This window comes from Ciconia boyciana, chromosome 2 (assembly GCF_034638445.1).
Source record: "Ciconia boyciana chromosome 2, ASM3463844v1, whole genome shotgun sequence".
Classification (NCBI taxonomy): Eukaryota; Metazoa; Chordata; class Aves; order Ciconiiformes; family Ciconiidae; genus Ciconia; species Ciconia boyciana.
This window is the reverse complement of record NC_132935.1, coordinates 152,696,920-152,724,829: the sequence shown is the minus strand read 5'-3', so window position 1 is coordinate 152,724,829 and position 27,910 is coordinate 152,696,920. Positions and strand designations below refer to the sequence as shown.

The 27,910-nt window shown below is 38.9% G+C and overlaps 1 protein-coding gene and 1 long non-coding RNA gene across 8 annotated transcripts in view; one reads left to right on the top strand and one right to left on the bottom strand.

Annotated features, from left to right (window-relative positions):
- Positions 1–370: 370 nt before the first annotated feature.
- Positions 371–27,910, bottom strand: LOC140648500 (uncharacterized). 2 transcript variants are annotated; one of them, XR_012041238.1, is made up of 7 exons: positions 27,012–27,910; positions 16,935–17,010; positions 15,078–15,195; positions 8,575–8,772; positions 6,476–6,784; positions 5,518–5,637; positions 371–2,936 (listed from the first exon to the last, which is right to left on the bottom strand). It is a non-coding gene; the product is annotated as an uncharacterized lncRNA (long non-coding RNA). The 2 variants fall into 2 exon arrangements; XR_012041239.1 differs by lacking the exon at positions 16,935–17,010.
- The window catches only part of EPC1 (enhancer of polycomb homolog 1), a 68,340-nt gene continuing 51,373 nt past the window's right edge, over positions 10,944–27,910 (top strand). The window contains exons 1-2 of one of the 6 annotated variants that reach the window (XM_072854591.1): positions 10,944–11,032; positions 11,920–12,023. In XM_072854591.1, coding sequence (XP_072710692.1) covers positions 10,963–11,032; positions 11,920–12,023 — 174 coding nt within the window. In that variant the 5' untranslated portion in view covers positions 10,944–10,962. The other 5 variants (XM_072854593.1, XM_072854594.1, XM_072854596.1 and 2 more) reach the window with 5 other exon arrangements.

Below are 27,910 nucleotides of genomic sequence, written 5' to 3'. Positions count from 1 at the left end.
CAGAGTTCTTATTCTTGAACTACAGGGTCCTTTGTTATGGCTAACAAAGCTGGCTAGCTGCTGAAAAAGACTGGAAAATTAGGGTATTTTTAATAATTTCATCAAAGGAGTTTTACTGTGTGAAACCTATTAATTACACCAAGCATGCATTGGGGCCAGAAAATACTGTATTACAGGTTAGAAGACATACTCAGCAATCACAGGTTTCATTGATATTTTGGGTTAATAAGACACGGTATAATTACAGTAAAGTAGATATTATTTTAATAATTTTTTACAAGACATATTAAAAAGACTTTGTACCAGATACTACTCTACTATCTAGAGCCAGTCCTTGACAATGTGAAACCACATGTAGAACTGAATAATGACTTTAAAGCTATTAGGCAACAAAATAGTCTAAAACATATGTAATGCCTTGCTTATCATTTAAAAAGAATCATTGGGTTAAATCCAAAGGTTACTGAGATACGCTTTGGCAAAAATTCTCTGGGTGGATTCTTGAGATTGTTTTGTACGTTTGTGCATGCCTACAGACATGGAAGAATTTTTAGCTTATTTTTCCCAGGGCTATTGATTTGAAGAGTCTGTAGCAGAATGAACAGATATACAGTCTGGTATCCATTTTCCCAGCTGTTTTTCAATCTCCTGTGATCAGATGACCAAGACTAGTTGAAGACTTTTTAAAGCAAAACGAAACACAAAAACTAGTGCTGCAAAATACCTTTTATTTTTATTTTTGTCTTGATATTTTAGAAGCTGCTGTTCTTGGGCCCTTCCTTAGATTGCCAGCACTATTCCTCACCTTTTTGATTTGAGTTGCATAAAAAGCTTTATAAGGCTTATTTTGGTGTTTGATTTTTCTTTCTATTAAACCTAGTAGTCACAAAGAAAATTTTGTCCCTCAGATAAACTAATTTTCCTTCTAGTTTTGGTGCAGTTATGGCAGAACATCACTTAAAGGAGTTATAAGACTTGGCCTTTTAAACAATGAACTCGGAGGAAACCTAGAACATGTAAAATAATAGACAAAAGTTCCAAACTAAAGACATTAAAATTCAGTTCTTTCTGAGCTGCTTTCAGAGCAAGACTCAAGCTGAAGGGGGGATATGACTGCTAAGGCCCAATTCAGACAAAGGAGTAAGTTAAAGTAGCTTCAGGGCTGCTCTAGCTGTTTGATGAAGGTTGCTATTCAGCTGTTGTGCCATCTAGGGATCACGAGAGTGCAATACCCAGGGGCATGCTCCGACAAATTCAGGGCCAATAAATTTATTTTCCAATAAATTCTGGAAAATCACGGTTCTATTTTGTATGAGCCTCAACTACTTTTATTTCAAGGATAACTTTAGACAGCAGTCATATCTGCTTTTCTTCCTCCTACTCTTGTGTTACACAAAGAAGGAGATGGGACCAAGACTGGCCCCAAAATACGTTGTCGATCTAGGGAACGTCATTAGTTACTGTTTGGGAGCTGTAATTTCTGTACTCAAGAACAAAAGAGAATCCTTCAGAGTTAGACTGAAATAGGACACTACTATTTATTTCCCCTCCCCATAACTTGAAGCTCTGAACATAACATTATCCTACACTTTAGGTCTGCCGATCTGCCAAATACAGGTTTAAAATTCTAGTAGGCTGCAAGTCTTATCTTTTCAACAGAAGAAAAAGACAAAAAGGTACAGGTGTAGTGTTGCAAATGGTAAAAACCAGAAAACTCTTATGCGGAAAGAACAGAAAACGTGCAGTGCCTGTGGAATGGGGAGAAAAAGAGCAATGAAGGTCATGACAGAGAAAGTAAAATAAAGAGTCATGCAAAAGATTAAAAGAATGGCAAAGCTTCATACAAGAGCATGCAGGGCAGACAGCAGCCCTGAGAAGGACTGAGAAGACAAAGAGAATCTGGCTGGCAACAGGAGGATGTTAGGCACTGTTGGAGCAATAAGGGACATCTGCATCATTGATGGATAACAAATGGAGGAATAAGTACCAAAGAACCTGGGTACATTTGGCATGGGAGAAGGTCTGGAAGATTCCTGAGATAAATAAATATGGAACTCAGCTGAGTGAGGACTGGAGAGATGTAATCAGTCCTCTGCATGTCCACTGAGCACACTGAGGCAGGCCAGCTTAAAGTAACTTTGCCAGGCTAGAATCAGGAATGAAGACAGGATGACAGTAAAGGTAATCCAGGATTAAAAAACAGTGGATGAACCAGTCTGAAGAGCAAGATAACAGTGTGGTCTACGGCAAGACCAAAAGTCAGGAGTATAAAGTACAGCAGAGGAGCACGCCATAGAATCATAGAATAGCCCAGGTGGGAAGGGAGCTTGAAAGATTATCTGGTCGAACCTTTCCTGGGAAATGGAACCTAGATGAGATTATCTAGCACCCTGTGCAATCCCATCTTGGAAACCTCCAGTGATGAGGACACTACCACGTCCCTGGAGAGATTGTTCCAGTGAATGATTGTTCTCACTGTAAAAAATTTCTTATATTAAGATGAAACCTCTCCTGGCACGACTTGTACCCATTTCCCCTTGTCTTCTCCATGTGGCTCCTTGTGAAGAGAGAGCCTCTGTCCTCTTTGTAGCTGCCCTTTAAATACTGGAATACTGTAATGAGGTCCCCTCGAGCCTTCTCTTCCCCAGGGAGAAAATATCTAACTCCTCTTTCCTCACAGGACGGGTTCTCCAGCCCTTTGATCGTCTTTGTGGCCCTCCTTTGGACCCTCTTCGGTCTGTCCACGTGTTTCTTGAATTGTGGTGACCACAACTGGACACGGTACTCCAGGTGCAGCCTGACAAGCACTGAGTAGAGTGGGATGATCACATCTCTGTCTCTGCCATAACGTCCCTGCGGATGCAGCCCAGGATCCGATTTGCCTTTCTTGCTGCAGTGGCTCACTGCTGACTCATGTCAGGTCAGGATAGACAGACCTGTCAAGGAGCAGAAATCAAAATTTAGGAGTGTATCATAGCCCAGAAGTACATTGAACAGTGAAGGACAGCTATTGCCTAATGCTAACTTGAGGAAAATGTTAAATCACTGGCCAGTTCCTTATTGATGGGGTTTGCTAGGCCCTCAGTCACTGAAGAGACAGACTGCAGGTAGACTCTTACAGGTTTTGCCCAGCCAAAACCAAAGTAGTCAGCTGCATGACCTTCTCAGGGTATATATTTCAGTGTATGCTCAGGTCACATCTATAAAAGATTCAGTTGCAATAGGACCTACTTACATTTTATGTTCCAATATTTTAGTTTAGAAGTTGAATGACAAAAATAGGAATGTTTTTAATACAAGGAGCTTCAGTTCCTAATGGACGTGTACTAGAATAGACACCTTTGCTGGCAGTCAATATCTTGTCATTTGCTCCCCTTAAAAAATCTGGTCATAAAGCAGCAAATACAGCTGCAAATAACTTTTAAACTATAAAAGATTGAGACTAATACAGATTTTTTCAAACTGAACTACTAGCTCTTCCAGGTTTCAATAGTACTCAATTGCAACTAATTAGCCTCTGTTTTCAGAAAACATGTATTCTTAAAAATACACATTTTGATTCTCAAAAATTAATCAATTATAAGCAAAATAATTTTAGGGAAAGTTGCATCAGGAGAAATGTTAGTGGCTACTTATTAGGTAAAAGCTAAAGTTCTATCATCACAAAAGAAATTCCATGCTAGTTTTAAAAATTAAGAGGAACCTGAGATGAAATAAGCAGCTATGAAAAGAAAGAATATATTCATAAACAGTTTAAGTTCCCCTTTCTTCCATTTGTGGACTGATAACAGACCTATTTTAAGTTGGCCTATGTGGGTGAGGCAAGACTAAAGGGTTTTTTCTGCTGTATACCAGACTGTGAAGCACATTTCTATAAGGTTTAATGATCAATGTTACAAGTGTAGCTCATCACTTGCAGGTGTGCCATTTACAAACCACTGAGAAACATTTGCATTAAGATTTTTCTGTAACAGCCTTAGCCTTGGGTGCTGTGCATATTCTCCACCTTTGCTCAGACCAAAAGGGCTCTGGCAATGCTTCTTGGAAATTTACTGTGTAAATAAGGTATTGTGATCCATCTGGCAATATGGGTACTAGATATAGCCTGTGGAATATTTCCTTTTGGTCTGATACTTTTTCTTTGTGGGAGCTACAGAGCATTTTTTTTTTTGACAGAAGAGAAAGACTCTTCTTGCCCCTTGCTAAGAGGTGCTGCTACCATTAGGTCCCTACGAGTGGAAGCAGCAGGGCAAGGAGCACATTTCTTACTGTACATGAGCAGCACAGGAATGAATGTTACTATTGTCTCTGCAGCACATGTAGGGACGGCAAAACTGGGACCAGTGTAACAGAAGATATACAAGACATTACATGAAAAGGCTGCATCCCTGCAACATGGTATGTCTACTAATATAGACTTTCTCCTACTGATTGATTACATTTATAATCAACAAGCTAATTAAGTTTGGTGTGCTTAGTCTTCAGAGCTTTTTCTAACAACAATACAAAGATGAATAGTGAACACATTGTTTAAACTTAAAATAGGGAAACTGCCAATAAATATATACTGTAAGTCAGAATCTCTAGAAAATCAACAAGAATATGAAAAAGCAAAGAATATTTGATCAGCAAAATTAGGGGTACCAGAAGGAATCTAAGAAAAATCAGGTAAAAAATAGGTTGTAAGTATTGTATTTGTCCCTGAGTGGTTTGAAATATTACAGCTGATAATAATAATGCAGAAAAGCAGATATGTCAAATAGGCAATTTCATATTTGAGAATGTGATGGACGATGTAATAATACCAGAGGATGTATATGAACTACTTTGTTTTCCAACAGCAATTAATAATGGTATGAAAAAACAGCCACTGTATTCTGATATCTTAAAATAATTAATGCCTTATCATTTGCATCCTGGAATTTCAGATGAGCTGACCAATTAATGCATTGAGCTGGCTGACCAGAGTTTATGCTGCCTGATTCTACTTACTCAGTGAAAGGTACCCAAATTGAAATGGTATTATCTATAAAAAGGCTAAACTTAATAAGAAACAAGGAGAAGAAATTAAAGCTTTTATGACTGCTGTTCATAGTCTTGCTGAATCTGGAATTGTAAAGGACTTTGGTTCAGTCATCTCAGACCTACTATCCTTGAAGCTGTATGCAACTGTAGGCTTTTCTTAAATTCCCCTTGATATACTCTTCCTATGCTCATCAAGCTTTTGCTGACTAAACTGGCTTCCACTCAGTATGTCACCAGCATCAGAACATTTCAAAAAAGAAAACTGAATCGTGACAGCATTGCCTTTGCCATACAGATGGTGCATTTGTTTGCAGCAGCAGTAAAAGTGAACACCATGAGTGACTCTGAACAGGTCTGAGGTGTTTTCAACTGTGGCCCTTTATTCTGAATGACAAATGTGAATTCAGAAAAGAACAGATAAAATCTGCTGAACACATAAACCAGTCAACAGGCAAGTCGGCGGAACACAGATGGACTGCAGCCATTATTCACCTTATCTGAATCCATGGCATTTCTGCTGAAATTTCCTAGGTATAATAAATCATAGTCTTCAATAGTAGCTCATCTAATAAAATCCATAAGGGATCCCCTTAATTGTCAGAAGATGAAAATCTGAGAAAACAACAGAACATATTTAATAAAGCAGAAGCATCAATTGCATGTTCCCTTGTTTTGGCACAACACACTGTAAACAATTCAACAGCAGTAGCAACAGCTGTATCTTACAGTCTGGGAACAATGCTCTCACAAGAACCATTGTGGACATAAAAGAGGAATGCAAGCAAGTGAAAAAGATGCTCTAACAGTTAATTCTGCTTGCAAACATCTCAGTGAATATTTATTCTGCATCAATTTTAATACAAGGATGAGGATCCAGTGCTTGGATTCAAAAGCAGTGAATAACCTTCCACCTGAAATTCCAAGACCTGGACCAAAGGTGATGTGATTCTCTTTCAAATATCAGCACATAACAGGGAAAGTATGCAGAACAATCCCAATCAAACAGTTGCCAAAATTAAAATAAAGGTTTCACAGTGAGCTTGGTTTTTTTCAGATTTTTTTTTCTCACTTTGTTCTGAAATCACACCCAGTGTTTCCCCACCAGCTTCAACCAATTAAATATAGACAACTAAAAGACCAGAATTTTTAAAAATACATCTGTGCCAACATGGTGTGGCTAAAGTATTCTTTTAATAAGTATACTACCATATAGGACTTTTCATATGGACATAGTTTTAATTCTGAAAGGTCAGCACTTTTTGATTCCTACAACAATTCAACAGAAAATACTTTCCAAAACTCATGAAGATTGTTAATGCATAAAAAGATGTAGGTTATGAGCTGACCAATCTGTACAGTGGATCTGAGTAGATACTTTCAGACCATCATACAAGGATGCAACAGAAATAATAGGGGGGAAAAAAGCTATCCTCAGAGATGTGTGGCATACCTTGGCAACAAACAGCAACAATGTTGTGGAGGTTTATTTCTGTTTTTTATTTCAGAAGACTCCCATGCATTTTTGTAATGTATTGCTTTTCCACCTATATTTATTTGGCGCTTCTTCCACAGCTTTTGCCACTGAACTTCATCCTAAAACCATCTGAACTGTCACTGGCAGGACTTCTGATGTGAAAAGGATGAATGACATATCAACCTGTGACAATACTGTAATTTAAATCTAGTTGGTCTAATCATGAAGTGTTTGAAGATGAGGTCCCAGCACAAGGAAAGAAATTCAGCAGTGCAACTTCAGTGTCTGGAACAAAGAAAAACACTGCTTGAAGTAAGATTAATGAGAAAAGAAATCCTTACTGATGCTCACAGTACTGCAGAGTTTGACTGAGAGGAAAATAATGATGAATGGGTTATTGGTAAAAGGCAACTTGGGTCAGCTTATTAAGGTGGGCACAAATACAGCAGTATGTATATCTGTGTACAGGTGAAAGCAAAATTTAGAGAGCAATGTTAAGTCCTATTGACAGGAGAAGTGAGAAGGTATGACCAAAAAGGGGCTACTGCAAAGGACACAGAAATTAATGGGATGATTTGCTGAACATCCTGTACCTGTAATGGTAATGCAGCAAGAAAGCAAATGACATTTTGGGATATACAGAAAAAATATCAGGAGTTACTTTAATATGTGGCAAGTAGTGTGACTGTTGTTGGGATATTGCACCTTTTTCTGATGTCCATGATTCGTGAAGCATGAAGATTGACGATAAACTGGAGAAGCACTACAATCCCATAACAAAGAGTAACATTTTGTGAGTCTTATATACTCGAACAAAACCAGAACTTGGACAGAGAGATGGGAAGAGGATGTTTAAGAAGTTACAAAGCCTGTGATTTAAAGTTAAATTTCAAGCGAGTCAAGTAATCGCTGTAACAATTTAGTGAAGATTGTGGTGGATTTTTTTATCGCTATACATTTTCAGTTAAGACTGTATGCTTTTTAAAAATATCTGACCTGGGTCAAACAAGAATTAAGCGAGGGAAGTCTATGTCCTCCTTTGTTATACAGTCAGACATCAATGACCTATTCTTATGCTATAATTTATGAATTTTCCAAATTACAGCAAATCAGTTTTTTAGATTCTTCAGAGCAATTATGCAGCTATGTGAACATTATCTATTGAATAAAAATGCAAAATATTTATGCATTTGGTGAACTTTCAACTGAAAAACATTCAATGCCATTTTTATGAAAAGAAAACAAATTATCATTTACATACCAGTTGCAAAAGCACTTTGATATCCTTCAGCTATTGCTATCTACCTAATGATTTACTGACTAAACAGGACTCATAATTCACTTCCTAAAGACATCAAGAAAAGACTGTCAAAAGAAGATCAGTGTAATTTGTTTATTACAAGTGTAGAGTCAGAGACCTACTTGAAAAATATGGCAGTAGAGTTAAATCTTTATGGGCAAGATAAAGATTAATGAAAATGAAAGATAAAGAACAATAAAAGCAATTATACTGCAAGCAGAATATAAAAAGTGGTTTCCCTAATTTGAGTAAGAAGATGTTATTTGAATGCTATCAGGTTTTAGCCACCTTTTTGGGTTAGTCTAAATGCTAAAATATAGCTAGTTTGTTTCTTTGCTCCCATACAGATATTCTCTTTCCCTGTTTTTGAGTGAAATCTCATGATGAACATTCACACCAAACACTGGACAAAGCTTAAAAAAAAAAAGAGTGCAGAATGGATGGTGGTGCTCTTTGGAGTTACTCTGAACAATAAGAAAGTTGGGAAAATTTGACATCAAGTCAAGTGAGGGTTGTTCTTAAAGCATGAGAACATATTGTTCAGCTTTTCTTGGAACACTTATTCAGATTTAAAAAGCCACAATGTGCATTTCAATTGCTATCTCAATTCTCAACATTTAGCACTTGATATACACTATTTTCAGTTAAAACCGATGATGAGATCAAACATGGGAGAAAATGACCCTGGCTTAAACAGTTACTATGCATCAGCTCATCTACAGAAGTAGTAAACTTTAAATCAGAAGGAAATTTGGGGTAGTTCAGTTTCATTTACCCTGTTGCAAAAGAATCCAGTCAAATTCTTTCACATTTGCCACATGGTAATATTTCTGCAGGCATTCACCAAGGTCTAGCTCATTTGAGGTTATTTGCTTTGCAGCGCTTAGCTCCAAGTTGTATCACAGCTAGCCAACATACGTAAGTGCTTGTCACATCGTTGGTGTAGTAAATACAATCTTATCTAAGGTATTTCCTGCAAAAGAATTACAAAGAATTTGCAAATAAGCAGCTGCTACTACTGCAATGCCGCTACTAAATGTGTGAAAGAGAAAAAAAGTTTAAAACCCTACAGCAACATAACATAACAAAGAATGTACCGAGAGGGGTATGAGCCTACAGACCATATCCCTCCTCCAAAGCAGGTTTGCTCTCCTGGATGTAGCTATGCCCTAAAACAGAGCTGCGTGGCCCTTTCTGCCTCCCCCACTGTTCAGATGAGGGCCATGTCAGACCTGTGCTGGTTTAGGACAGATAATTTAATCTATGGGACACTGCAGGGAGATGAGGGGTTCCCAAAAAACAGCCAACAGGAGAAGAAGCCTTCCCAGTGTGCCTGGTCGTTTTGGTCCCAGCCCTCCTGTGTGCTTATCTACTTGTATTAACAAGTTTGAGGTGGCCCTTTAGTAAGCAGGTGTTCATATAATAAACGCTACCACCAGGAGTAGTACTTATGAATTCACTAAATACAAGTTAGGAGGGAGGTTCAGATAATCGACACATAGTCCTCATACTAATGGTTAAGAACAACACTGTTACTCCTATAAAAAGCATGCTACACCTCTTCAGGCCCATATAATTTGAACTACTGTATATCTTTTTTTCTAGGACTTGTTAAGTGCTAGCAGGCCTGGTTTACGATTATTCCATGTCACCCTGCCTTTTGGATCCTTTCATTGCCTCTCCTATATCAAACATCAGCTTTGCAACTGTGTTCTCAATGCTCTCACAGCTTGCTTCCCCCCTTATCTATTTTTTGTCATTATAAAAAAAATTAATGCCAATTTGATTAGACTTCTGTAGTTCATCTGCTGCTTTTCCAAACAAACATCTTTGTGCTTTCTCCCATGCTGTCCTTCTTGTTGGAGAAGTTTTCTTTCAACAGCCACAAAACCAATTAATTTTCTTCATCAAATCCCACCTTATGTCTTCTCTGCCATGATGTATACACAGAAACAAGAGTTAGGCTGATGGTGTGTTGCAAACTGTGCCTTCCCGGCTGATCAATACAGTCTCATTGTTTCCCTCATCTGTCTGTAGCCATCTGCTGTCTTTTGTCTTATACTTTTGAGCTCTTCAGGGCAGGAATTATCTTTTTGCCCTATATTTCTATACAGTATATCATCGTAATCATAGTCCAGGATTAAGGCTGCTAGATAGCATGATAATACAAACAAATAATAATAATAATGACGAAATTTGCTCTAAGTTCCTTGCAGGTATTTTTTTTTAAATCTAAGACCTGGAAGTATGAGGTGGTTCAGGAAAAAAATCACCAATTTTGCTGGTTTTTTGGTGCCTCTGAGAACGGTTTAGAATAGTAGTGGATGGGAACATTAATTCAACCCTTTGAATATAGCACTGGATCAGGCTTAGCAGGTCTGACAGCCTGTCTCCATTGTAACTCCTACTAAAGGCAGTAAAAGGACTCTCATGGGAAATGAATCAGGCCCTACAGAGCCCATGAGGCAGCGTGCAAGAGGAGCTATGCTATTGCCTGGCAAGATTGGTGGCTCAGATAGAGGACCATATATTGACATTTTTATGATCAACTCTAATTTAAGTATGCCATATTTTGCTGTTTATTTTCTTTTTAAGGTGAATGTCAAGAAAGTTAAAGGGCTGCAACACTATACAGGGTCATAGTAAGAGAAAATGCAAGATTATTTCCACAGAAACCATAATTCAGGCAGACTACTGTGAACCGCAAATGAGAAAATATCAATATTACAAAATGTGTGTTTGTGTGCAAGAGGCCTAATTTCAGTTACCGCTGAGAATGGTCATTCCAGTGTCCTCTCTGTGCCCACACGCTCGCTCACGGGGCTGTTATATGTTGGGGGATATAATTTTATCTTGCACTGAACACTGGAAGTGTTAGAATCTGCCTGTCTTTCCACAGCGCAGCTACAGCAGGGACTACCTGACTCAGCTCACAAACTAGAGCCACGGCATCAAATTTCCCAACCCACTTAATTTGAAAGCCTGCCAAGATAGGTGAAAGACCTTATAAATATGTAAAGCAGGAAGTTCAAATTACACAGTGATGTAAATTCCCAGTGATTGATGCCCTTTTAAAAACAATAAAAATCCTCGAGAAAGTACAAGGTTGGTAAATCTGCTTTGCTATCCGTGAGGTCTGGTGGTGCCGTACGGAGTTTAGACGATGCATTCTACTTTTCGTGCGGATTTTACTTTGGATTTCTACCACTTCCTGGAGGCCAGGGGGAGGCACGGTGGGAGGAACCAAAAAACTCGGTGCCACAGCCATTTTGTTTGTGGGCAGCATGGTAGAATTCTGTCAGTCAGTATAAGGAGGGGTTTTTAAAACAGTATTTATGGAAAAACTATTCCTGCCGTAACGGATGTATCTGTTGAATTTAGTGTTAATTTAGTTCTTTCGAAGGTAGGTATCTCTATTTGTAAGTAAATGGAGTATTCGTTGGGATTCAAGCCTCCCCACTTTCCAGGAACCATGGATTTTGTTTCAGGCATGACTGGCTCTTTCAGATGCTGCGAGGCTGCTGAAGCGCGGCAGGGCCGGGGTGCTGGCGGCGGGGCCGCCCGCTGCCGTGGGGAGCGGCGGCAGAAACTTGCTTCGGGGTTAGGAGTGGGGGCTGGGGCGGGGGGAGGGAGGGAAACGGCAAAGTCTCGGAATTATTTTCTCCAGCTGCCTGTCTTTATTAATTCTCGAGAGGCGGCTGCTCTGGTTGAGGGGAGGGATGAAGGGGAGTGCGTGGAGCGAGCCGTAGTTTTGCAGTGTCACCGAAAACCAGCGCTAGACTTTGGTCCTGTGTCTTTCAAAGGCGGGTGTAAAATGGCACACTGCATTTTTCCAGGCGGCGGCGGGGGGGAGCGGGGGGGCGGCGGGGCCGCTGCCCGCGGAGCCCATCCAGCCGCCGCCGGCCCTGGCAAAGTTGTGACCCCGGCGGCGGCGGCGGCGGCGGGCTCCCCCGCCCCGGCTCCCGGCCGCCCGCCGGCATCGCCCGCAGACCCTCGGGGAAGCCGCCTGCTTCCTCAGCCGGCGGTCCTGGCGGGGGTGGGGGTGGGGGGCGTGGAAGGACGAAGAAACAACAAAAAAAAGAGAAAAGTCTCACTTTTCGCATTTGCGAAATATTTTAAGGATGTTCGGGGAGCCCTTTGCAGCATGGAGGTGGCTGGTTGTGGGAGAGCGAGCATGCAGTCCGTATTGTTACAGCCGTTTTGCAAGGACTGCCTTCTCCGGAGGTAAGTTTGTGATTTTAACCGAAAATATTCGTTGCTGCGTTTTTTTGGCGTGGATTAGTGCTGTGGAGGGTGTCCGTTGGGTTGATGAACAAAACGCAGCCTTGTATTTTTCTTAGCTTTGATCTCCTGTGTATCCCACCCAGCGATGTCTCCTTAATATCGACGATTACTGAAGTCAGTTTTGTTTCCTCTTTAAAATTTTACACACGCGAAGCTTAACAGCGATTTAAGTTCAATTTAAGAGTATCAGAGCTCAGATATTTTCGAGGTGGATTTGGTTTTTTGCTCTGGCTTTTTGTTTGGGGGGGTTTCTTTACCGAGTAATAAACGGACCCAGGACCAAATATCTGACTGCCTTTATAAATATAACGCAGCTCTAATATCTAAAGAAGCGTATTATGTTGCTGCTATATGGTCTGGTCGTGGCTAAAAGAGTTTACAATGCCATTTGCGATGGCTCTTGATGGATTACTTTGGTCTAAAGTACGGGGAAAACTGCCCTTGCTATGGTGAAGGTGGAGATTGACATAAGAGGGTTTATATCAAGTTATGCCTCTTACTGAACAGTGACCTTTTTATTTACAAATTAGCGCTCTTGCGGCAATTAGCTTAAAGCATTAGTTACATAAAGGTTCTTATTTCACCACGCTTCATTTAGACGTCTTGGTGGTTTGGTGGTTTTTTTTGGTTTTTTTTTGGGGGGGGGAGTGGTTGGTTTGTTTGTTCTTTTTCCTCCAAGGAGGTACATTTGGGAGACATTTTGTAATTTGGGGCATTTTTCTAGGCGCATTTTTTTTTTTCACACGGTGGGAGATCTTTTTTGTTTTGCATTGATCTGTGCTGGCGGCGCTGTGGGGCTCCCAAACAATTTGTGTCCCTAGCTCTGAAGGGGGGTCGGGGGGGGGGGGAGAAAGGTGGGGCACGGTTTGATCTATTGTATCTTTTCCTTTTCTTCGATCAAAAGTAACCGCAGATTAGTTAGAAAGATGATTAAATTGTATCTCTGAAAAATTGTGAGGTTGCATGAACTACGGCCCGGAACAGGCATGACCTCACCCTTTCGCTGGTTTGTGTAATGAAGCAGATTTTTTTCTCTTTTTTTTTTTTTTCCCCAATCCTGTACCTAGAGACCAGTTTTCTTCAGTAATGAGATTTTTGGCCCCACCCCCAAAATGCTTTTACAGTGGCTGCAGATGAAAGGTTTTAAAATTATTTTTACATACAATATGGAAGGCTTTGGTACACATTTATTGTGCAACTAGTCCATTGTTTGCTTGTTGTGAAGTTAAAGGTTATATTTACTGCTGGTTATTAAACCGTAAGGTCCCTTTTGCTTGTGTGCTTGCATATGCAAATTTCTTGTTGAGGTCTGTAGGAGTTTGGATTGTGTATGAAGGTGGGATTGTAAAGCAGGGGAAACCTAATGTAGTCCTTCAGATTGTAACAGGATTCACCTGAGGTGGGTGGGTTTTTTCTTTCCTGTTGTTAACTGGAGCATGCATTTTACATGTATTTATAAACAGATATATATTAATGTGTGTTGTTTTTCTTTTGTTACAACCTACAGATCACCTCGGTTGTAAGTGCAAATGTTTTAGAAGGCTTTCTGCTAACAACCATATTGGGTGTTTAAGAAAACAGAAGTGATTAATGTTCTAAGAAGATGGGTGGGAAGACATAGTCAAGCCTATGATCAGAGCATGTATTAGAAAACTCAACAGGTTCAGGAATAAATTTAACATTAAATTTAACAAGTTTTCAAGGAATCAATGTGCCTATTGTTTTGGAGTGATATGAAGCTGACAATTTTAGAGACCTTTGCATCTATTTTACATTTCAGTGTCTTCATTGTTTTCAAAGAATAAATTTGACAAATACTGGACTGTTTGAAACAGTCTCTAAACTTCTCATGAGCATTTTAATCTTCAAAAATGCATTTAGATTTTGTTTTTAAAGAAAGTTTGCTCTTTAAATTATTTAGTTTTATGGAAACTGATATATAACTTCAAGTAGATCTCTGTAATGGTCTGTCTCTTCTTTTTTTCCTCTTCTTTTTTTTTTTTTTAAAGAAGGTAAAATTTACTTCTATCTTGGGTAAATATGTCTTGTAACGTTCTTCCAGTAAATGACATCTATATCCAAGAGAGCAGTCAGCTTTCATCATCTTTCCTCTGTCAGACAAGATCTGCTTTTATGAAATCTTGGCTGGAGCATAGAGTCCTGTTGGCCTATGACAGTGCAATATGACCATTACATCTTCAGTGTCCTAGTACAACTCTTAGGTCTTGAGGACAAGTATCAAGATATGGACCCTCTTAGAAAGCATGGATTTTGGATATCTTCCATATCTGAGACCTGATCACTAGGTCACAAGGTTGGCATTTTGGGTTATGCCAATGGAAGTAGAGCCAATTGTTGTTGAATCTATTACAATAACTATAAATCTTAGAGAATCACTTGGTGATTTACATCTGAGTAATTCTGATACAACTTTTGTTTTCTTCTTTACATTGTGTAGACCAATGTTCAGTTTGCTCATCCATGGACAATAGTACTGAGCAAATGATCAACTAGCAAAGGTAATTTCATGCTTCTGCTCCTCTTGTCATCCTGGACTATGAAAGTGGTGATTTCTTGTGACTGCAGCCTGTGCATCCAGGCCATGAATGAACTGATTGCTAGTGATCTTGCTGCTCAGAGGCAGCTTCTAGCTCAGAGAAGTCAGCAAGAACATGAATGCTGAATAGCAATTTGCTTCACACTTGCTCCTCTTTCTCCCTTTCAGTGGGGGCTACTCTTTAACATTGGTTATGGTTTTGCAACTTTGATGCTGCATCTGATGAAAGTGTCTGTTCTCATTCCTACCAAGAAGTCATAAGGTGAGAGGAGTGAAGTGCTGATGTTTTGCAATTCAGCAGTTTCCTCACTTCTCTCCTGCTTCCTTTTTCAGCAATTGTTGAACAAGAAATAGTTCCCAGCACATGTGTTGTCAATAAGGAATAAGAATTGATTAAGATTTAGCTTCCTCTCAGAGCTAAATAGCAACTAACTTACCTCCTGCATCTTCTGCAGAAATGCCTGAAAGAGTCATTGCTGAGGGGTGGCTCCGTCTTGACTGTGCATTTTCCTCACCCTGCTCCTTCTGAAATGCCTATCTGTGGAATACCAGGACCTAAAACATAGGAGATTATTTTTTCTTTTTTTTTTTCTTGGTGGGTTTCTTAATTTTATCCCCTATATATAACCCTCCCTTTCTAAGATGGCAAAATGAATGTATTTTTCTCCTAATACAGTTTCCCCTTTACCTAGAAACCCTCTATAGACTCCATACACCTTTCAAAGATATTTGGCTCTCCTGGCTTAAAACTATTTGAAGTATAGCATCCTACTGTAAACCAAAAAATCTTTTCCAAGATCTTAAGTCATCCTGACCGACCAAAATGTTCTCTGTGCCTTCATGATATTCCTCCTTCCAATATTACTAGTATTGTATACTCAAGCAAGAGGCACAGGGTAAAGATGGCCATCTGTCTAAAATTGTCATAGAAGTGCAGATGTGTAGATCCCAGGCAGATTTAAGCAGCTTCCAAAGGTAGCCAATAATAATGTGAAGACAGTTCCCCAGATGTGTGCTAGTGGTGTAAAAGAACATAATTTGGGACTCGGTTCAAATAAAAGCCGTAACTCCTGCTTCATTCACTTATATATCACTGTGATCTCTATTTTCCTATGGGTGATAACATACCTTGGTGGCTTGGACTCTTGGCTGTTCCCTCTTGAGGGAAACTATTCATTGTTTCCTTGATTCAAGACTCAACAAGGTTTCAGGAGGGGGGGCAAGGTATCTTTCTGTTCTAAACCTTGTGGCATAGTCTTGTTTCTCACCTTTCTTATTTCGTGACTTTGATATCTGTAGTACTCCACATCATACATGTCAGCGTCAAGTTATACCAATGAATAATTTTTTTAAAACTTGCTTCAAGAGTCACCTGTTTCCTAGCTGTGAACAAAGGATGATATATTTCTTGCTTGCTTCAGACTCTCATCTTCTAGAAAGTTAGATCCCTCCACACCTCTTCCAGACTGGTATTTGCATGGCTTTTCAGTGTTATGAAATAATCTGCTCTACCTCCTATACGCCAGAGGAAACTGCTATGGCTAGCGCATCCTTCCACCTTTTAGCATTTTTAATATTCTTCTTCTTTTATCAAATAGGTCAAGAAGTTAATTCATGTTGTAGTGAAGAGGTCCAAATCCTTGAGTCAATCCTAGATTTTTAAATGCTTTAGTAAATATATGGGGTGGGGGGCAGGAAATATCAGTGCTTTGAAACAGGATTTCTCTGGCTTGCTGTTATGAGCCACAAAATATGCCTTGGACACATATGACCACATACCAGCACCTTCAGCTCCCGTGCGCTTTTTTAGATTCTTAGCTAAGTCATGTTTTCAGTATATCGTGTTACCACTGGACTGTTCTTTGGCCCCAGGAGCAAGACAATACCAATACTACGAATTTCCTTAATAGGAAGTTTTGTTCATAAATTCCCTACTAATAATACCTAGAGCCTAAAATTGGTGGTCAGAATTTGACCCTTAAAGTAGGTATTGCAGTGCTTAAAAAGTAAGTACATTTGCTAAACATTATTCTTTCTGCTTATTTCCCTGTATAAACAACAGAGAGAGATGGGAACTGCCAAATAATGCGTGAGTACTAGTCTTCACTAGTTGTGCAGGGAGTTGAGATGCTGTTATGGAGGTCCCAGATGGAAATGGAAAGTTGCTCAGAGTCACACAATACCATACAATAGAAAACAACAGTTACAGACGCCAATGTCTATTGGTTTGAGCACCGGTAAAAATAGCAAGAGCTCTAAATGCTAGGCCTTCTGCAGTCTGTGGGAATTCAAACCTGGAGCAAATGGTTTCAAATGGTGAGATGCTGACTCTCCCTCTTCTGTTGTTGAAGACAATCTGGATCACTTTTGCTAGGGAAAGGGAAAAGGAGTTAGATTTTACAATGTGTTGAGCACTGGGATTCCCAGAGGAAGAGGGAAAGAGGTGGGCTGGATCTCATCCCTGCTCCCAGGGCTGCTTCATGGATTTTACTCAATAATGTTTAAATGTAAAATGTAGGAAGTCCCAGGAACAGCAAGCAGAACCAAGGACTTGTTTCTTCTAGAGCAGTCCTCTTTTTGTTGGGTTCCATTGTGGTTTTTCTCTGGGACCTGTGCTTACAAGTTTATGGTTAGATATCTAGGTAATGAGCCTGTAAGAAGGCGTTAACTCATGCTTCAATGGATTAACACTAAGCTATGCTTCTGAGTAAATTGGAATCGCTGTATTGTAAACACTTAATGTAGAACTTGCTTCACCTGACTTTAGATGGGTATTGTTAAATCTGTAATCCTAGTCATTAAAAAGAAACAGGTCAAGTAAATCGCATCTTTAAAAAACAAAAGGACCCCAACAAAAAACCCCCACATTTTTGATTTCTGCAGCAATATGAACCATATTTTAAACTTCACTGAGTATCCTGATCAGATCTCCACCTGCCTAGTATGACTAGCGCAGATGTGAATATCCTCACTTAATCAGATAAATCCGATGCCCCAGTGTTTGCTTATACTGACTTGTGCATGATTTAGTAATGAAAAGTTAGCTCTTAATCCTTTCTCCCCTTCAGAGCTTTAAGAAACTTGCTAAAAGGGAGCAGGACCTTCCTGGCTTCACAGGTGTGTGCATCTTGAATATTCATTTACACAATAAGAAAGAGTTTTCCATGTTTGTTCAAACAGGTTAAAAAAGCAGGTGACTCAGATCTGGGCCTTTCAGCATTATAGGCATCCCTTAGGTCCTGTATTTGTTTACTAGGAATCTTGGTGCTGCCATAACCTGATGACTAAAAGGATAATTTCTTCAAAGAGTCCTTTTACCTGACAGCTTTTCATCTGTAATGCTAGGCATAGACAGGGCATGTTACCTGGATGAGTTTGTTCAGAGGGTTTTTTCTTAAGAAAATTTAAAACTTAATTTCAGATGTTATAATGCAGAGCAGTTATGTTATTTCTGATGGTCTTAAAGGTATCCATACAAGACAGAATATGTTGATGCCTTTAGACAATGTGATTGTGTATTCACAATTCAAGAAAAGTGACACAATCAGCATCTTTTAAGGAGAAGCCATGCTAGATAACAAAGGGGAAAAAACTTATGTCTCATGACTCCGCATACACACATTCTGTTTGGCCCATATCCATTTATAATCACATAATGAACTAAGATTCCATAAGAAAGTATTCTGACTTCTTTTGTCATCTCTGAATCTATTTCCAAGCTAAAAATTTGGTATTGCAGGAATCTGTGGGACTTGGAAGCTCTAGTCAAGTAGACTTTCAGATGAGCTATGTTAATGTGAGAAACTGTTTTCCTTCCTACCTTCTATGTTCTCCTCTGATTTTTTTTTTTTTTTAAATTAGGTCATGTCCTTTTGTGCTAATACCCTTCTTGAGTTGCTTACAAATCAGATGAAGTTCAGCAGACTTGGCACTTGTGACCAGTACCTGGCTCGTGCAGAGGCCCCTGTGCTAATGACAGTGGTCTGTCTTCTTCTCTTGGACAGATCAACAGAGTGCAAACACTGTAAAACTAACACATTATTTAATAAGAGAATGAGAATGGAGCGTCTGTATTAGTGAGGGGGTGAAAGCCTTAACTGCTTGTACTCTAAATGATTTGAGAAAACTACTTTCCACTTGGTTGTGTTTCTCAGGTTGCCCTTACAGCAGATTTGGGGATTTTGCTGGTGGGGGGAGAAGAAAATGCTGATGATATCACATCAGCTTGGGTTTTCTGAGCCCACCTCCATTAGCAACATAGAGAAAATAATCTAATATGATTTCCCTATCTTTTTTTCTCAGGGCAACTTCATATTTCCATCTAAACCAAAAGACTTCCCCTCTCAACATCTGCCCAACTCCCACAAGTTTTTTGCATTCTCTAAATGTTGAAAAACCTCTGAAAATATATTTTCTTCAGGTTAAACCTATCAGAGTTTTCCATTTTTATGCCTCTGATGCTATCATTTAAAAATATATATATCAAAACAGTCTTATTAGATCAGTTTTGTATTCAGATCTAGCCTCCTCTGCTGGATATATCTATTCAAACTTAGTTCATTACCTTTTTTCACTAATACAGCATTATTAATTTGAGCTTTCTGAAGTGTGTATATAAATGTTTGGTTATAAATATGATCATGATTAGCTTGTATCCCAGAAGACAAAAAATATGTTTATAACATTCTCTCATGCTTAATTTAAAAGTATAAATCAAACTACAGTGTGTAGTGTAAAGGAATCCACATCTGAGGTTGAAAGAATTTTTGTGTTCTTGCAAAGTAACAACATCAGACTTTTGAAATCCAAAAGCTGAGTTATTTGGCTTTTTTTTTCCCTTTTTTTTTTTTTTTGGAGAAATGTATTTATCTTAAGTGAAGATGGTATAGCCTGTATTAGGTACTTAATAACACAATCCTATTAATTTGGTCTGGAATTCATGAGGTGGGTAGGTAGATCCTACTAACATTTTTAAAAACAAAACAAAAAGCTTGACCACCCCCCACCCCCCTTCACTCTAAACATATGCATTAGGAAATGCCTCTTAATTCCAAGATGCAAGTATACTTTCCTGCACTAAAAGACTTCTGAAGCTAGCTAATTCCTATCTAGGTATAAATCAATGGTTTCCTGAATTGCCTGAGGCAAGCAGATATACTACTTTCATTCTGATTTGGGAACTGCAATTTAAAGCATTTGACATTATAGAGCAGATATCCGACTATAACTCCACACTATTTAACATCAGCAATGTAATTCTGAAGTTCTGCAAATACTTCATCATACTATCCAGAAGCTCTGAACCACTTGAAACAATTTTCGTAGGTTGACTTGGAAGACAGAAATCCTGTCTTGGGAGTGTAAGGTATTAAAGTAAATTATTTATTTTAAAAACAAAATTTAAAAAGTTAGAGCATATGACTTTACCTGGATTGAATTTGCTATATATTTGCACATACAATTAACCATGTGATTAACAGTGTAGTAGTAAACTAGAAAGTTATGCAAAGGAACATAGCTTGTCCCCAGTGTATTCCTTTATCCCGGGTTAGTGTGTGAACACTGGCAGCCTAAGGTTTATGTAGTGGTGTGGGGGATGTGTGTTTGTGGTGGTTTGTGTGTGTGTGTTTGTTTTTAACTTACTGGTCAATTGAAGGCCTCAGGACAGCGTGCATCACTGTCAGACCTATGTACAACCATAATTTCTCTACTTCTGTTCTACATTTTTAGCCTTTCATCTTATCCTGTGCAGAATATCAAAGTAATCTATACTTAGCTCTTTGATTAATGAATTAGCAGTTGTGTTGGCAAGAGAAGGGGGCTTTTTTTATTTGGTTTGGGGTTTGTTGGTTGGTTGGTTGGATTTTTGTTTGCTATTTTGTTTTGGTTGTTTTTTTGTTTTTTTGTGGTGTGGGTTGTTTTTTTTTTTTTTTTGCAAGCCCAATCCTTTGCATTTCCAGCAAGAAAGGGTTAAGATTTTTTCCCTTCTGCTGGCTCTTCTACTAGAAATACATAATCATATAATTAACTTCACTCGACTCAGAAATTATTCCTGTGTTACAAACCAATGTCTGCAGAAGTCTATGCCTAAGTAAGAGGTGGCTAGCCTATCTGCCCAGCTCAGATTTCATTTACCATAATGTTTTAGAGTAATTAGCATGAAAGAATAATAAATTGTGATTTTAATATTATTATTGTTTTGTATTTCAGAATACAAAATGTTTTGGATAAACGTTTTTAAAAAAAACAGAGCATAAAGTCAGACATTTTTGGATTTTTTTGTCTTCCTTTTTTTTTTTTTTAAACTTTGTGAAAGGGTTACATTTTAGAACTTTGTCTGTCTTACTACTTAATCCTAAAAGATTATTTTGTGGAACGAGTTGCTGGAGAAGATGACTAAAAGAAGAATTCAAGGTGTGTCTAGCATAATATTTTGGAGGGAATATGTAGTGTGGAATAGAGGAGTAAGGGAGAAACTCATAAATCACTTATCTTTTAACCCTTACAGTTCTTAGGATAACTGTTCTGAATCCAGTAAAACTTAAACAGGGAAAGATATCTTTCAATACAGAAGAGTCTCAGCATTATTTTTGTCTTTTTACCACTGCTATATCTAACAGAATAACTGCTTCTGCTATTATGTGTTTTCCCTACGCACATAAAAACTTAAGTCTCCTGAAGAAGCCATGTAAAGGAAGCTAATTCCTTTCTGACAGTACTAAAAACCTCCTACAAGCCCTTTGTGCTTTCAGATACATTTTAGGCAAGAGAAGGGTAAAACAGGCTCTATCTGTACAGGTGATGTTGGGAAAAATGCTGAGTCTGTAAAATAATAATCCTAAATCATTAGTTCCTCTTGCAGTCTTTCTGCTCCTCCTATGGAGGCGACTGCCTCCATCACCTTTAAGAGCTTAGCTATAGTTGCAAAAGTAGAAATGTGGTAATAGCTTTTGCTGCTGCTCTATTAGCTTTGTTTCTTCTCAGTAAGAGAATGGCTGGCTAGTGGCTTTTCCTCCTCTTTTGGATATAGCTCAGTGGCATGACACCTTTCAGGTTCAGACAGTTTCCCTGAGGATGCTGGACTCTGCTTTTGAATATGTACGGCTGACAACACATTCCCCAAGTAACATTACACCATTAAACTGGCATCTAATTTCTTTCACTCGTGGAAAAATGTTGCCTGTTTTATATGTACTCGAAACTATAAAACCCCACCCATACACAATGATATGTAATCAGTCTGAAAGAAAATAAGAAATCCTTCATTTATAGACTAGTTCAGACACTAGTCTTGTAGGCAAAGGGTTTCAAATATAGCATATGACAGTGTACTACTGTTTTGAGTGCTTATTAAATTGCATATACAGTTTTACCATTGTCAAATCCTTTTTGCACAGGTTTTATCATTCCAGACTACTGTGTTCTGTAGCCTTCACAAACTGGATCACGTGAAGGAAGAGGGCAGTGGGAACATAACTTCTAATATGTGTCTTTTCAAGCGACTTTTCTGATTTATGTAGTTGGGGTTTCTTGCTGAGTTGTTGAAGTATCTGATCAGATTCCAACTTGGTACTCAGTGCAGCTTTATAAGCAACTGTGATGATACAAATGAAAGGGCAGTGTGACTATGGAGGAAAAAGAATGATTGGCAGAGCAGAAACGGGGACTGCAGTATCTTAAACCAATATTGTTAACAAAGGCAACATATTACAAAGTGATAGTGTCATGTGGAAAGCCTGAGAAATGGCAGAACTATTGTTTATTTCAGCCTACCTTGTTTTTGTTAGCATTACCTAATGCAAAATAACATTGTCTTGTGATTTCCTGCATGTAGTTTTAAAATGTGAAACCCATTGATCACATGGTAATTCCTTATCCAGCTTTAAGTATGGCCACTTGCAACAACGTGATAAAACTTCAGATTTTGTTGCACTAAAGCCAACTTCTGTGTTTCTGTTCTGAATCTTAGACACAGCTAGTTTTGTAATGCTGCTTTACTGGTCGCTTCCAGTAACATACTGCTCATGAGAATAGCAATCATTGGTTTTATAGTGGAAAAGTCACGTACTCATGTTTAACACTTCTGAGCTTCTCGTTTTACCAGGCTGCTATATCTCCAAATTTAAAAATTTTTAGGCAGCTTTGGAATCTAAAGGATTACGTTGACTTACTAGCTGTTGAATGGTAACAGGAATGGGAGATTAAATGCAGTGTTACCCCTTCTCATCTCTATTTGGTATTCTGCGGTGTAAATTGGAAGTGCTTACAAAAAATAAAAGGTAACTAAAAGATTTGGCTGTGCAGTACATGTACCTACCTGTTCACTACAGAAACAAAAATTCATATATATATATGACAAATTACTTTCCCCTCACTGAGGCAAGAATTGATGAAGAGACTTACTTGGTCACTACTTCAAATTATGATTTAGAAAGAACTTCAAACAAGCTTTGTACCTATTGCACTTCAACCATGAGCACCTAAAATAACTAAGTGAACACATCATACCATTATTTGAGATGCCAAAGCTATGAAACACTAAATTATCTTTCAAAAAAAAAAAAATGGCAGAAGTTATCACAAAGGCCTTCTACACCAGTTTTGTAGTATGGTGTCTGAACTCTTTAAATATGTTTGACAGTTCCATTATCTCTTTTAAAACAGACAGTTGACACCAGCAAATAAGGTGAAATTCACTGTGAATTACATCAGTTCATTTATGGTTGAAATCTTCATGCTGTTAAGGTAATTTCTGTATGCATCTACTTACTACTGTAATGTGACATTTTATGAAATAATGAAGAACCTCTAGTGTCATATTTGCCTACATTTATCTCATTTTAATCCTAATTCCAGGTAGCTCACTGAGATGATTTAAAATAATATAGCTATCTGTAATGTTATAAAACATAAACAAAAAAAAGATAGCTGAGAAGTAAATTTGAACAGGAGCATCACTAGCAAATGTAAAACAGAAATATACATACAGAATCCATCATAGCTTACTACAGAACAAAAGACCCACCTATATGTTTCCAAATACCCCTAAGAGTAAGTCATACTCGGGAAAGAAACCTGAGTATGGCAACTTCACGATGTATCATTTCTTAATACTTGATTATTGAAAGTGGGGGGAGGGAAAGACCAGTGATACTTTTTATCAGTTCAGAGTACTCAGCATTTATGGAGATACAAGGCAAAAAACAGGTCAACAAAATAGCTATATAAACAATGAGTTAGTGAGCTCTACCATAGTAGAAGCAGGGTGTAAAGTAGTCCCAGAGTGAGAAAAATTGCAAATGTTTATGGATATGCAAGTTAGTGTATCATTTAGTGTACTCATCATATTCCTCAGTTTATGAAAACACAGTATTATCTTCTGTATGTAAGAACTATATTTAAATAGTTGGCAAATGAGAAACATGTTTTACCTTTAATGTTCTATTTTTAATTGTTGTCTGCTACAGTTTTAAGTAGGTACAAGTAAAGTATGGCCAGAGAAAATGAATGCATATAAGGAGCCAAATGTACTTGATTTCTAATCCCAGTTTGACTCTGGGTTTCAGTGTATCATTATTTTTGGGGGGAAGGAAGGAAGTTTAAAAAAATTAAAACAAACAAAAACCCCTCTTCCAGTGAGGCTGGAGAGTGGAATGACATCAAATGTTCACTGTTAATACTATGTATTGCTGTGGATATTTATTTTCTCTAATAAACAGGCTTTCCTTAAAAGTAGAACAATAGAAAACTCATATAAGCAATATCAGCCTTTAGATTGTCCTTTATTTCAACCTTTAGCTCCTTTATTTTACACTTGCCTTTATATAATGTACTTAATTGGAGATAAACTCCTAATACAAAAAAATGAGAACAAGAATATTAAAAAGGGGGCTTTTAGAAGTTGAACAACTGTCTCCTAGAATTTTATGTCCTTAAAATACAGAGGAGTTTGGTTTGAGAAGGCACCAAAAATGACACACAGTTTAACCTATGTGCCCTTTAGGCATAGCTGTTCTGTGACTAGAACCAATGATTGCTGTTAGAATGGGAGACAATATGAAACCCATGTTCAGAAGACTGCAACTCATGCTTAAAGAAACTACTGAAAGTCTTTCTTTGACTCGGAGAAGTTTTACGCCACAAAACTAAATAACTACTAAAATTTGTAAAAACTTGTCAAATAGTACATAGAACTTGCAAACAAAAATAGCAAGTTAAGTTTTTTGGGCTTCACAAGAGTCCCCTTTCTGTAGCTGTATAGATCAAGTTGTCAGATCTTAGCCCTTAACGCTCAGTCTGAATTTAGTACTTTTGAATGTATATTGAAATGGTTATATTTACCACCTACGTAGCTGATGTACAAAGTTCTTTCATTTTAGTAAAGCTTGTTCTTTTAATTAAGTATCCTGAGATCACAAAAAGATGGGGCCTTAAAGAAATGCCTCCAGTGTTAAAGTTCTAATTTCAGCAGTTTGTACAAAAAAAGAACAGCAGTTCAAAATGCCGTATTCACCATATTTCAGTTACCTTACAGTTCATTAAATTTCAGTTTTTAAAACATAGCACTTTGGTACAATAACTGAGTTTACACTTACTGATCTTCTACTGAGAGCTGGAAAAGAGTATTTTGGTCATTATGCAAAACATACCAATTTTAGATTAACTACTGTCATAGTGCAGCACTGGTGTCTACAAATGTGAACATTTTGGTAAATGCTACAAAATGGCAAAACTTAAAATATATCTGCATATCGTAACTGAAAGGAAGGTAAAATAGAAACATCAATCTGTTTATGTTCTATACTTTTTCCTGTTATCACCTTTACAGAACAGAAGTTAGGGCTGATGTCACATTGTTGTCAAATATCTCACTTTTCATCTTACTAGCAAATTGATTTAGGTAGTTTTAAGGACTAATCAACTTCGGCTACAAAATAGCAAAACACAATCTATTTTATTGGCAAAACATTAAAAGCTGATGAGTCCAAGAGTTTCAGGCCAACACTCTTTCTTAATGCATAGTGTCCTGTTTGTATCCAAATGTTATTGTTCATTCTGCTTGTTCTGCACTTTTCTCAACCCTGTGGTAGGGTTAGAAATGCAAAGGTCAATTAAGGATAAGTTTAAACTTGAATATTCTTTCTTTATAGTTCAGGATATTTTTCAATACTTTTCATTATGTATTGTTTTTCTTTCATCAGTGGAAGTGGAGAGTGTGGCCTTATTTTTTGCTTAGCTGCCAGGTATTTAATTTTCATTTAGTATTTTAGGTAAAAGCCAGTCTATGATAGTGTATTGCTATTTTTTTCATCTTAACTGTCTGCTAGTTGGATAAAATAAATTATTCAGTATTTGTGGAAAACTCTGTAGATGTTTTATGCACAATGCATTTTAGGATTACTTTAGGATTACTATTTCTAGTTAGTATGTACTTCAATCTTTAAAATTAGCATAAAAAGCAATATGCAATTTTAACATTTGGTTTTGAGGTAACTACTGAAATACAAATTAATACAATGATATTCCTTAGTTCATGCCACTATCCTTTGAAAAAAAAAAACAAAAACAAAACAAACAAAAACAAACACACCAAACCCCCTCCCTTTAAAAAAAAAAGTCTCATTCCCCAGAGAGGTTGTGAAGCTAAATGACTTGCAGGTGAAACAGTTTGGGAGACCTATGGGGAAGTCAGACATGGAAATAGTTGGCTTGGTGCCGTTAACAACTGCATCTAGCAGTATTTCATCCAGTGGCTAGGAGTTGTTTAAGGTCAAGGATGGTAGTATTATTATTAAAGAGGTGATGCAATGAAAAAAAAAAAAGGCTTTTGCTTCTATTAGAGATATCAGATTTTTAAAATTACTAAGCAAAATAAGGCTTTTCTAATGCTTTTGTTACCTTTACCTCCTATTTCTGAAAGTTCTATTTCCCAGGAGTAATATGTGATAAAGAATGAGTTCTGTCTACTGATTCTTATGTAACCGCACAAAACTACAATATTTTGCTTTAAAAGTGGAAGGGTACTTAAATTCAAACAATTTGAATTTTTTGAATTCTCATACTTTTTAATTAAAATAAACATAACTTCAAGAAGGTGGATTTATTTACGATTTTAACTATAGAACTAGAGTTCCGTAATGATCTAATGCAAGAATGTAACATATATAAACATGTGAAGTGTTCCTTAACTAGACAGCTCTAGTGATGGCCTGGGGAGAAACGGTTTTTGACATTTTTATGGCTGTGCTGCGACGACCTGGGGCGGCACGTGGAGACATTACTGAGACAAGTGAGACTGAATTTCCTATCCCTTGCTTATAGCAGAATACTGCATCAATTTAATCAAATCACTGAGATGTAAACGAGCTTACCTGATGAGCCATGCTCAAATAAGTTCTAACCTTTCTCTGTAGTGAGCCCGCTTGAACGGGTAACTGATAACTTAAACCCAAGCAAGAGTTAAACTCTTTCACGTGTCTGCACTTCGCTACTGGACCAAGTTTCTCAAAGCCTCAGAAGAATAGGCTGGAAATGCTGCTGTGGAGGTGACCGGTTCTTACAGCTCTTCACGTTTTCAGGGAGGTGCCTGTGTTTCTCCTTCATTTAGCACGAATGCGAACTTGGTTCCGCGATGCAGGGAGGGACCGAGCCCGGCAGGCAGGTGCTGCTGAGGGGGCAGGGGGTGCCGCCTCGCTCCCGACAGCGCCGCGGGACGCCCGGGGCAGGGGCCGCCGCCGCCCGCCGAGGGGCTCGGGCCGGGCCCTGAGGCGAGGAGCGCTTCCCCCGCCCCGGCCGGCCCCTCAGCCGCCCCGCAGCCGGGCGCTGCTCCGGCCGTTGCTCGGGGGGCGCCGCGCTGGAAGGGAAGGGGGCGGCCCCGCCGCCGCCGGCCGCCCGGGTCGGGGTAAGTTCAGCGCTCGGGGTAGGCCGCCCTTCGGTGCAGCGCCCAGCCGGCCCCCGAGTGACCGGAAAGGTCGGGGCCGGCACCTTCCCGCTCTCCGCCGCTTCTCTTCCCCAGGTTTCCCGTAGCTAGGAGGCTGTCAGGGAAAGGCGTTGCTCCTTTTCCCGCGGGGAGGCTTACCCTCCGGGGCGGGGGGATTTGGGGCCAGCTGAACCTCCTTACCCCCAGAGGAGCGGAGCGCGCCTTCCCCGGCGCAGCTCAGAGGCAGGCGAGCGGAGCGGTCCCGGCCGCACGCTGAGGAAAAGGCCCCCCCCCCCCCACGCGCGACGGGGGCCCGCGGCGAGCGGCCGCGCCCCCACCCCCGCAGCGGTG